This window comes from Malaya genurostris, chromosome 2, assembly GCF_030247185.1.
Source record: "Malaya genurostris strain Urasoe2022 chromosome 2, Malgen_1.1, whole genome shotgun sequence".
NCBI lineage: Eukaryota > Metazoa > Arthropoda > Insecta > Diptera > Culicidae > Malaya > Malaya genurostris.
The window spans coordinates 304,982,133-304,994,135 of NC_080571.1; the positions used below are offsets into that span (position 1 = coordinate 304,982,133).

A 12,003-nucleotide genomic window follows, 5' to 3' on the forward strand; every position below is an offset into this window, starting at 1 on the left:
AATTAGTCGTACACTCAGGCAAAACGAATAGTGAAAATCATAAGACAAATCTTATGATGTATCAAAGATCACCAAAATACCTCTATTATCACCAACTAGCTGGCCCGTCGAACCCTGAAATTTTTTTTTTAAATTTGTGTTTTCGGACAGCAGAGTTGTCAAACGTTTATGTTTCTTTCCATTATTTTACTGATTACTTGGCTTACAATAAACGAATTACGACAAATTCATATCCAACATCATGAATTATTGTGGATATGTTCAATGCTTTTGTTACGCAAAAACTAAACAAATGCACCAATTGCCATCTCATCCTTCGAGTCAGTGTATTGAACAGAGATTGTATATCTCTCTCAAACTAAAGATTTGACATGTGGGATGATGGATTTGATTAAATCATATCTGACTGGTCGTAGTATGACCGTGAAAGTTGACGACTGCGTTACTCCATCATTCATCGTGAGCTCTGGCATTCCTCAGGGAAGCCATCTAGGACTATTCATATTTCTGCTATATCTAAATGATCTAAATTTCGCATGCCATGCATGAAGCTATCATTCGCCTACGATTTCAAACTGTTCCATCTCATCAAATATCTGAAAGACTCAAACTTCTTGCAGTCACAGTTGGATGTATTTTTTAACTGGTGCAACGTCAACAGAATGGTTATAAACGCCTTCAAATGTTTCGTTATCTCCTTCTCTCGTAAACGAACCACGATCATGTATGATTACACTATTTCGCAAGCTGTACTAAAACGGGAGACATCAAATAAGGATCTAGGAGTGTTATTGGATTCCAAACTTAGTTTCAAAGATCACATAGAATCTCTAAAGCATTAAAGATGCTAGGATTCATCTTTCGCATCTCAAAAAATTTCAAAAACATATACTGCCTGAAATCGTTATATTGCGCTCTAGTTCGTTCTACACTGGAGTATGCTGTTGTTGTTTGGGCACCATATTACCAAACTGATAAGCTGCGCATTGAAACTGTTCAGCGTAAGTTCATTCGTTTTGCTTTGCGTCGCCTGCCCTGGAGAGATCCATTTAATCTTCCAAGCTACGAAAATCGTTGTAGGCTCATACACTTCGATTTGCTATCTGTCCGCCGTGATACACAAAAAGCTGTTTTCGTCGCGGACCACATCCAATGTCGAATTGATAGTGCAGATCTCCTACAACAGCTAAGTTTTGACATTCTTCGGCGTAATTTGCGGTTTAATCCCTTTCTCAGAATTCCTCGTGCTAGAACTAACCATGGCTTCAATGAACCGTTTTCGAGTATGTGCCGCGTATTCAATACTTGCTCTGATGAATTTGATTTCAATTTATCTCGTAACACCATTAAAACCCGTTATCTCCGAATCTTTTCCCGCTAGTTTTATTTACATAATTAGACGATATGAATAGTTGTTAGTTAGCTTTGTAGTTTAAATAAGGGTAACTAAAGATTTCGTTATGTATCATTTGGTCAAATGTTATCTGTTGATACAAAATATGAGAAGGTTTTATGCCGGCTGGAGAAGGAGAACCAAAATCTCAGCTCCAGCAGGCTTTTCCCTTGCTCCTAAATAAACAAATAAACAAATTAACAGATGGATGAAAAAGAGATGACCAAGATAAATACTTTAAATTGACCCACAAATTTCCAAAAGCAGCCCTCGGGGATGGTTGTTTGTCATTGAATGTTAAGACTTATTTGTACTGAAGACGTTTAAAAATTTAATAGCAAATCCTTAGGGATTATCGAAAGTAATAAACTAATTTTGAACGGTTGTCCATAACTTGCTTCACCGCTAGTGATAATATTTAGTCGTGTTTGATGAATGTTCGTAGCAGGATAATGACAGGATCAATTTTCGATTAACGAATTAGCGATAAAATGAAAAATACTTGGACATTCGAAAGTTCAAATTACCCTTTTATTAAATACTGTGTCCATTAACTTTGACATGAACGCTGGATTCGTTCAAGAATTGTATCAAAAGGTCTCTCATTCGTCGAGCCACCACATCGTTTTTCTTAGTATTCAGTCCTGAGAATCAATATTCTGTTCTAGCGGAGTGAACATGAGGAGTGATTATACCAGTATTCTTCTTATCGTTAAAGCCAATGTATAAAACAGCAGATCTCACAACTAATGGTTCTTACATGCCACGATTTCTCTTTCAGATATGATATTCACGATTCCCATATGGTAATTCGTCAAATAATCCAAAGTTCGGAAAATGAAATGATTTGACTTAAGCAGCTTACAAATGTCATGAATACCATCCGTTTTGAAGTAAACCACTCTTGAAAACTCACCCGAATCGGCTGAACAAACTTCAGCATGCTAAATGCAAGGAAAATATTTTCATCTGAACTCATTATTTCAACGGCAGAATCCTATCATTGATACGTAAAAAAAATCGTTACATAATTTTATTTGTTCAACTCACGCCCACGATGGCCAACATAATTCATCTAACTACATCTACTGGTAAATGACATTAGAACTTGTGCTTCTGTTTACGGTATAGCTAAAACAGTCATTTGGCAAGTAATGATTTTGATGCCCTATTAAGCACGTGTTTCCAAATAACGAATCAATCATGCATGTAAAATCTCCACCCAAATCTACTCGTTGCGCGCCAAAAGATTCTTTCAACGATCTAGTATTCCTTTCTTCGACGGCCAAACACTTATGCAACTCGTTATGCGCCAAACACCTATCAATGATCTAGCAATCATTGGCGACTTTTTCAGTGGAAAATTCCATTGTCCATACAAAATAACTTTATTGGTTTTTCCCACTTTTCCGGTAAGTTTTCCGAATTTTTTTGATGTACGAACCCGGTGGGGGTAAAAACTGATCAAACAAAAAAAAAGCATCTCAATCCGTCCATCCGTTCTTACGTGATGCGATTACAAAGAATGATCTCTGCATTTTTATATATATAGATATACCTATATTATAACATTTATTGCTCTGTGTATCTCATCTGTCACTATTATTGAGGTTTCTACACAGACTAACAGACATGACAGTATGAGTAAATTCTTATAAAAATAATTTTTCGTGATCGTCAAAACCGATCAGCTGCTTGCAGGGATGCCTAATTTCATCAAAATATTTGAAAACGAATCGTCACAATAAATTATTGGATTACTTTGATAATATATTTAACTTTTTCGCGATGTTGGAAGGTAACCATTTATTTGACTCAACGTTGTTCATCTAGACTATTTTTTATTGTGTTGGTAGTTTTCACCCGAAATTAAGTGGCGGCAGACCAGTAGCAAGTAAATATTGTAACAAAACGGGTTCGATTTTGTATTGCGTTGGAGGATGAGAAGTAGGCACAATTATGTATATAGTTTTGGCAATATGTATTAAATCTGTATCCTGTATGAAATTCGCATGGACGTATACAAATCAATACATTACAGGTAATTCTGTATGAATGGCAACTCTGTTGGTAAATGAAAAAAATTAACACAGTCTAAATGACAGACAGGATGTTTTTGATAGGGTAACGTGGCGCCATCATGACACATGTGAGTACTGTCCCAAATAAAGGAATATTCGAAATGACCGTTAAAATGATTGAAGAATCTAATTTGAGTGTCCTGTCTGTTAGTCTGTGGTAAAATAAATGGTTATCTTCGCGAAAAAGTTAAATGTATTATCAACGTAATCCAATAATTTATTGTGTCGATTCATTCTCAAATATGTTGATGAAATCAGGCATCCCTGCAAGCAGCTGATCGGTGTTGACAAACGAGGGGAAACCAAAACTTTTACATAACACAAGGGGTGTACAGATAGTAAATAGTTCGCGCAGTACAATATAGGTGGAACTAGTGCATCACGAAAAATTATTTTTAAAAGAATTTACTCATACTTTCATGTCTGTTAGTCTGTGATTTTACGTCGGATACGTGAGCAATATTCGGCTAAAAAATTAAAAAATAATCTGGACGTCAACCGAAGATGAATGATCGTCTGAATCGTGTTTAATTTGTGAGTGAGCTGTCAGAAGCGGACCTTACACTATCATTAAAAGTGTCATTACTAAAAAATAATGTCATTTTTATGAACGTGTAATGGTGCAGTAATGACGAGATTTCTATCAAATTTGAAATACATCATTACTTAGACATCATTAAAAATGACAATAATAATGCTCGTGTAAGGGCCGCTAGAGAGCCTAATTACACGCTTAGAAAAAGTTACTCAGAGTTTGAGTACTAGTTACTCATTTTCAAATGATACATGGAAACGTCAAAAATTGAGTAGTTATCATCAATGATATTGAGTAACTCCTACTCTAAATTTGAGTTCAACGCAATAACTCGTTTTTTTGTTACTATTCGCAAGATCAGTCTAAAAGTTGTAATAACCATTTGTAACAACAGGTTGTATATTTTGTTAGTGAGATCGGGTATTTCGAGGGTGAGTCGCTCAACACAAACGGTGTTGTGTCTGCAAAAACCGGAATGATAAACTCCGTGTTGTGCTTTAGAATGGAACCGAATATGCTCAAATGTCATTTATGAGGAATAAGTGTATGATTGGTGTCTGAGCATAACTTACATGTATGTTAATTTGCGATTGACACACTACTCCAAGCGACCACCACTTGATATAGTATTGAGTTCAATTACTTAATATTTTAATACAGTACAGGAGCAATTTTTTGCAAATTTGGAATGTGTGAAATAAAAATTTACTCAAAATTTGAGCGATAGTTACTCTATTTTTGGTACATCTACAAGTAAAGTATTACTCAGTAAATGAGTAGATTTTACTCAAATATCGTTTCCAGTGGAAGAACTCAAATTTGAGTAACTTCGGAGTTACTCTAAATTAGAGTTGTTCCACTTTTTCTGTAGATGAGTGAGATCTTACTCATTTTTGAGTAACTATTTTTAAGCGTGTAGGTTTTTTACCGTCACTGCTAACCTCAATCGGATGAACACATTTTGACAGTTCAGCAGTACTGTTTGTAAACAGAAATTTCTTTTGTTTGTTTATTGACAAATTTGATCAGACCTTTTACGGTCCGTATCGCCTAAATAAAGTTTTAAAACATTTGTTCACGATTGAATACGGTTCGTTTTTGATATTTATTGAATAAAAAAGACTAGTTGCAAAGTGTAAAGACGATTGTTTTAGATGTGCTCTTCGATTTTTGTTTAAGCTTGTTTGTAAACAGTACCGCTGAACTGTCAAGGATGAATACTTGTTCATTTGTGTCGTCACGATAAAAAACCTAATAGTTTTTATACGAACTACTAATGAATTCCACAGAATATGAGTAAAGTTATGTTTGTCATAGAAATTTCGCACAATGTTCAAAAAAAAAAATTCGTTAAAAAATGGATTTCATAAGGCTTTTTATTGGAATGCCTATTTTCGTGACTTCGTAAGGTGGTCTTACCAAATACAAATAATAATACCCCTAAGTCCCATACAAACGAATCGCCAATGTTTGGTTCACAGCCTGAACAAGTAAGCCTAGCAAATTACTCCCTTTCGTTGCGATAGTTTGAAAATGTGAAAGGAGATCGTTTCTGGCAACGCTTTATGCTAGTTGCTACGGCGCAAAACTAGAGTGACTATAATCAGAGTGGCGACAGCTGTTCGTTTGGAATGACAGCTCCCAGTTCCAAACGAGCAAACGACCTGTCAATTCAATGTAAAGCTAATGGAATGTTTTGAATTGTTGCCAAAATTACGGATGAGATGTCGTCACTCTGGTTATAGGCACTCTACGCAAAACAAGTTTGTTTGTTTATGTTTTCCGTTGTTGTATTGCAACAAATTCAAAGATACACTCCAGCTAATCGATGAATGAAGAATTGCGATATTTTTTGGCCGTGATGGGACTTTATTTCATAGACGGGCCTTGGTGTGGAACATGGGTACGATTCGTATATGTACCACGGAAACAGCGATTAGCGCTCTACACGATAAAATAAAAGTTAAAAGAGAAACAAATGCAAGCTGTGTATGCGTTTTCCCAATAGTCACTCATATATGCGTGACCCAGACAAATTGATTATAGCCCGAACGGTGGCAGACACAACAGTTTTTCTTTCATGATGGATAAACTTATTAATTGAATTATTTTCTATTAGTATTATGACGTAAAGGTTCCCCGCATTTAGCAGATGTTGGAAAAATTCCTACTCCTCTGACGGGAGTGATTTGCAATGTGAAGAACGGATGGCTACCATAACGATTCGGTGAACAGTTCCGAGACATTCTAACATATAATACCGAGCAATTTCCGAAAAGCCAAGGAGCAAAATTTCTGAAAAGCCAAGGAGGACAAAAAACAAAATCCGATATGGAATAACCATATCTCATACACAACAACATAGTTCAAGTTTATTTTTCTCTACAATAAACAGTAACTATGGTGAACTTGTTCTTACCCTTCAGTGTTGCTAGTTTTATAGAAAACTCGTTAAAGTACATTGTCACTCTGACAGTGTATCATGACAGTGTACCGCACGATGCAAAATGTGTCCTTGAAAATTTGTCGAAGTACTCCGTATTATAATTTGTATTTGGTCTTACGATTCGCATACGACATTCGTGTGGCTAAAAACCATACGATATTATTTTGAAATTTCATATAGTAAACAATGATAAACTGTCACTTGCTCTTACGGCCTTTTGAAGATTCAACCGAGATTTTCACACACAAAAATGGTTCGTGTGAAGCACACTTAATTAATTTTTGTTTAGTGTGTAATGTGAATTTGTAAACAAAGCTGAGAAGTTTATCGAAATCGTTTTATTATTTTGAAAAAAATCCTTGTTTTAGTTTAAATCATGAGTCGTAGAAGGAAAGATAGTTCGTCCTCCTCGGAGGACAGTAGCATTGACAGTGAGGAAGAAGCTCGTCGACGTGATATTCAGGAACGCGATGAGTTTTCTCAACGATTGAAGAAAAAAGATGAAGGTCGTACCAGGAACGTCGTTGAATCGACCAGCAGAAAGGCCTACGAAGAAGCAGCTAAACGACTGAAACTCGAAGCAGATGATCGAGACAAGTTGTTACCGAAACTAAGAATTCAGTCACGTCGACAATATCTGGAGAAACGTAAGGATGACAAAGTTGCGGAACTTGAAGCGGACATTTTGGACGATGAATATCTGTTTGAGGCATCGGAAATTACTGAAAGGGAACGGCAGGATCGAGAGTACAAGAAAAAATTGCTCCAAATTGCAAAGGATCATGAAAAAGCAAGGGAACTGGAGCGAGTTCAAAGGTACCATATGCCGAAAGACATCAAGAAAGGCGAAAAAGAGGAATATGTGGAGGTAGATGAACGGGAAAAAATGCCCAATTCAGAACAGAAAAAATGGGAAGCAGAACAGTTGGCCTCGGCAGTATATAAATTTGGATCCAAAGATGCGAAACAACAGGAAGAGTACGAATTACTGCTGGATGATCAGATTGATTTTGTACAGGCTTTACGTCTTGATGGTACCAAACCCAAAGAGGAGAAACCATATGTTTCCGAAGCAGAACGAAAGAAAATGGATATAGAAGAAACGAAAAAATCGCTTCCGGTTTATCCGTTCAAGGAAGATCTGATAGCTGCTATTAAAGAACATCAAATTTTAATCATTGAAGGAGAAACCGGTTCCGGCAAGACTACCCAAATTCCACAGTACCTTTTCGAAGCAGGATTCACTAATGATGGCAAAAAGATTGGGTGCACTCAGCCGCGTCGAGTGGCCGCAATGTCGGTAGCAGCACGTGTGGCACAGGAAATGAATGTCAAGCTTGGTAATGAGGTTGGATACAGTATTCGCTTTGAGGATTGTACATCCGAGAGGACTGTTATTAAATACATGACGGACGGTACACTTCACCGAGAATTTTTATCTGAACCTGACCTAGGGACGTACAGTGTTATGATAATCGACGAAGCTCATGAGAGAACATTACATACGGACATTCTTTTCGGACTTGTCAAAGATATTGTCAGATTTCGAGTGGACTTAAAGTTACTTATCTCCAGTGCCACATTGGATGCGGAAAAGTTTTCGGAATTTTTCGATGATGCCCCCATTTTTCGAATTCCTGGTCGAAGGTTTCCGGTATTAATTGCCAATAGAAAGATGTTACTTGATTTTAATCTTGTATTTTTTATTCAAGGTTGATATCTACTATACTAAAGCTCCTGAAGCCGATTACATTGATGCTTGTGTTGTGTCAGTGCTACAAATTCATGCAACTCAACCGCTTGGTGATATTCTGGTGTTTCTCACAGGTAGGCTGCAATAAAACAATGCCCAACTTTACTTCAACAAATGTGTGTTACAATTTCAGGTCAAGAAGAGATTGAAGCATGTCAAGAGATGCTACAAGATCGCGTTAAGCGGCTAGGATCAAAATTGAAAGAGTTATTGATTTTGCCAATCTACGCGAATTTGCCCTCAGACATGCAGGCTAAGATATTCGAGCCTACGCCTCCCAACGCACGTAAAGTAGTATTAGCGACAAACATTGCCGAAACATCTCTCACCATCGATAATATCATTTACGTGATAGACCCGGGTTTCGCGAAACAGAACAATTTTAATTCTCGCACTGGAATGGAAACTTTGATGGTAGTTCCCATATCGAAGGCTTCTGCAAATCAACGTGCCGGACGAGCCGGTCGCGTTGCACCTGGTAAATGCTTCCGATTGTATACTGCTTGGGCTTACAAACATGAATTGGAGGACAATACCGTACCCGAAATTCAACGAATCAATTTGGGCAACGCCGTGTTGATGTTGAAAGCATTGGGAATCAACGACCTTCTGCATTTTGATTTTTTGGATCCCCCTCCGCATGAGACATTAGTGTTGGCACTGGAACAGCTGTATGCTCTGGGAGCTTTGAATCATCATGGAGAACTTACTAAGCTTGGCCGGAGAATGGCCGAATTTCCCGTTGATCCGATGATGGCAAAAATGCTACTAGCAAGCGAAAAGTACAAATGCTCCGAAGAAGTCGTTTCAATTGCCGCTATGCTATCCGTCAACGGAGCCATTTTCTATCGTCCCAAGGATAAAATTATCCACGCTGACACGGCTCGCAAAAATTTCAATCATCCGCACGGAGATCACATTAGTTTATTACAAGTCTACAATCAATGGGCTGAAACGGATTTTAGCACACAATGGTGCTACGAAAACTTCATCCAATTCCGATCCATGAAACGCGCTCGTGATGTTCGAGAGCAACTGGTCGGTTTAATGCAGCGAGTAGAAATTGAAATGGTCTCCGGTCTGCCAGAGACCACCAACATCCGGAAAGCTATTACTGCTGGTTATTTTTATCATATTTCGCGCCTCTCTAAGGGTGGCAACTACAAAACAGCGAAACACAACCAAGCCGTCATGATTCATCCCAATTCAGCTCTGTTCGAAGAACTACCACGATGGGTGCTGTACCACGAGTTGGTGTTCACTACAAAGGAGTACATGCGATCGGTGATTGAAATCGAGAGCAAGTGGTTGCTGGAGGTGGCACCGCACTACTACAAACCAAAAGAGTTGGAAGATTCCACCAACAAAAAAATGCCGAAAACGATCGGTCGAGCGACTTTAACCGAGGCATAGTCGGTCGAGTACAGATTGTAATAGTTTATATAAAGAGTTTTTCAAACTAAAGAGTTAAAAATCGAATTTTGTATTATTTGATGCCATTTCTGAGGGAATGATAGTTAAAACCTCTTCAATTTTCCTGCTTAATCTTTTGCGCTAATTTGGAATCGGCTTAGTAACAACGAAAACCATTGCACTGGACAAGCTCAGCTGCTTGTTCGATTTATAATTTAATTGAATTCTACCCACTTCGGTTAATTGAAAACATAAGGTTCGGAACGATCTGGGAATTTGGATTTATCGTTTATTCTTCCGTTAATAAGGACTATGTTTCTGTGATATACCTTTTCAAAGGATTTGATATTGCAATGTTTCTTCCTAAATCACTATACAATAAGCTCAACAGTAAATAAAACTTAGTCTACGGTTCACATTTCTTTGAAAATACAGGCTAGATAATAATTTATTAGAAAATAAATACGATGACTTAGATAGTTTGCATACTTCCTTTCAGTAGACCTAGTAGCAGTAGGATTAGTACTTTATGGCGTTATTTCAAGTTATTAAAGCGTTGGTGTTTTGCTAATCTTCATTGCGCTTGACTAAGCGCAGCTATCATGTTAGCAAACATTAGGATCACAATGTAGTATCCTAAAATGCTTGTTTCTCTAAAAATTAAATGCACAAAATTTGACTGCTAAAGTTATGTGTGCATATCAAATATCTAACAGGTTCGAAATTCGATTTTCTCAATCCCTACACGTGTGTATCATAGCCCTAACTCTAGACTAGCGATACATGTTAGTATTTAGGCAGCCAGCCGCCATCGTACGGCAGTTCAATCTCGATCATGCAGTTTCCGATGTCGTTTCAAATTTGAAGAGCACGAGAACTTCTTCAAGCAGACGTCACACGAATATGGGCGCTCACCTAAATAAAAAATCATCAAAAGGAAGTTACGTTAATCTGTTTCCAAAGAACTGCCAATGTCATTCACCTGTATGGGTTCGGTAGTGCAATTCCAGACTGCGTGCGTTATCGAAAACTTTTGTGCAAGTAGTACATCGGAAAGGGTTTTCGTCGCTGTGCACACGATAGTGCGTTTTTAGAGTCGATGCATTAAAAAAAGATTTAGAACAGACATCGCATTTGTAGGGTTTCTCACCGTCATGAAGCAACATGTGCTGACGAAGATCGTTGAAAGACTTATGGCATACATGACACTCGTGATTACTGACACGAGCTGCAGGTATGCGACCCGTTGAACTTGCTGAATGAATAGTCGTAGGTTTTCCATTTCGAATCAGGATATTATTCATATTTTGCGCACCACTGGTGTTGATAGACGCAGTATTGTTTATCTCGTTATTGACTAGACGGCAATGTTGTGCTACGTTTATGCTTTTGGTAGCAATCTTTTGTGAATATTTCACTTTCGAATGTATATATTCTATGTGCATATTCAAATTTTTGGCAAAGTGAAACGTTTTAGGACAGTAAAAACATTTGAAAATTTTCTCTTCTTTGTGACTAGTGATGTGCTTTTCAAGTTGCTCCAACACTGAATATTCAGCTGAACAGAATTCACATCTAAATCGGGGAATTTGAGCAGAAGAGTTGTTAATATCTATATTGTTATTTGTGCTGAGTTCCCTGTGAAGATATGAATCTTGCTTAATCGAACTATTCATTTGATCATCTTCCGAAATGTAATTTGATTCAGATTCATCCCATTCTTCAATATCGGCCTCGTCGATATCATCATCATCGTCATCGTCATCTTCCTCGTTCCCAGGGCCAGTGATGATAAAGTCTGGCTCTGTTTTAATCACAATTTCCGGCTCGAGGAAGGTCGATCGTAGGTATTCGTCGTTTTGAATGCACTGTTCACGAAACAAGTGGAAATTTTCAACTTTTGCCTTGCATGGTATACAGATCGAAGTTGGATATCCATGTTTCGGAGATACCTGCGTTGATAATTATGATTAGTGAACTGATTTATATAGAACACAAAATGATAACACGTCAGAAAATATACAAACCTTCACTGTTGTGCAGTCGTAAATTATCATCTGCAGCAGCTCGGTCCCGCTACCAACAAAAATAGATTCCAAGTTGTCATCGCCGGACAAGCAAAGCCTGCAAATGTTTTCTATTTTTGCACTAGAAAAGGAAAGAAAAAATTTGGTTTACAAAATTTTGTTATCAATGGTCTTTCAAAGCGATCAGAACATTTTAACATAAACAATACTCACTGAAAAGCACTCATATTTCACTGTTCTGTCTCATTTGCGATAGAAATTGGAAAACTATGAACAAATTAATACAAAAAATACAAGACTTTTTCCTACAAAAATATGTTTACTACGGTGTCGGCGATGTTTGAAGCTTCTGTCA

The 12,003-nt window shown here is 37.5% G+C and overlaps 2 protein-coding genes across 2 annotated transcripts; one reads left to right on the top strand and one right to left on the bottom strand.

Annotated features, from left to right (window-relative positions):
• The first annotated feature begins 6,758 nt into the window (after positions 1-6,758).
• On the top strand, positions 6,759-9,687 carry LOC131430919 (pre-mRNA-splicing factor ATP-dependent RNA helicase DHX16). Its single transcript, XM_058596195.1, has 3 exons — positions 6,759-8,109; positions 8,168-8,282; positions 8,342-9,687. The coding sequence occupies exons 1-3, from the start codon at positions 6,832-6,834 to the stop codon at positions 9,619-9,621; spliced, it is 2,673 nt and encodes an 890-aa protein (XP_058452178.1). The 5' UTR covers positions 6,759-6,831; the 3' UTR covers positions 9,622-9,687.
• Positions 9,688-9,890: 203 nt separating this feature from the next.
• LOC131430920 (zinc finger protein 664-like) lies at positions 9,891-12,003 on the bottom strand. The gene is made up of 4 exons (XM_058596197.1): positions 11,862-12,003; positions 11,649-11,769; positions 10,604-11,573; positions 9,891-10,536 (listed from the first exon to the last, which is right to left on the bottom strand). Exons 1-4 carry the CDS (start codon positions 11,873-11,875, stop codon positions 10,445-10,447), a joined length of 1,197 nt encoding a protein of 398 aa, XP_058452180.1. The 5' UTR covers positions 11,876-12,003; the 3' UTR covers positions 9,891-10,444.

Coding starts and splice junctions, on each gene's coding strand:
- LOC131430919 (XM_058596195.1), top strand. CDS start 6,832: ATGAGTCGTAGAAGGAAAGATAGTTCGTCCTCCTCGGAGGACAGTAGC. Junction 8,110..8,167: donor TTCCTGGTCGAAGGTTTCCG/GTATTAATTGCC, acceptor TTTTTATTCAAG/GTTGATATCTACTATACTAA. Junction 8,283..8,341: donor TATTCTGGTGTTTCTCACAG/GTAGGCTGCAAT, acceptor TTACAATTTCAG/GTCAAGAAGAGATTGAAGCA.
- LOC131430920 (XM_058596197.1), bottom strand. Junction 11,574..11,648: donor ACGACTGCACAACAGTGAAG/GTTTGTATATTT, acceptor TTATCAACGCAG/GTATCTCCGAAACATGGATA. Junction 10,537..10,603: donor GCACTACCGAACCCATACAG/GTGAATGACATT, acceptor TTTTTTATTTAG/GTGAGCGCCCATATTCGTGT.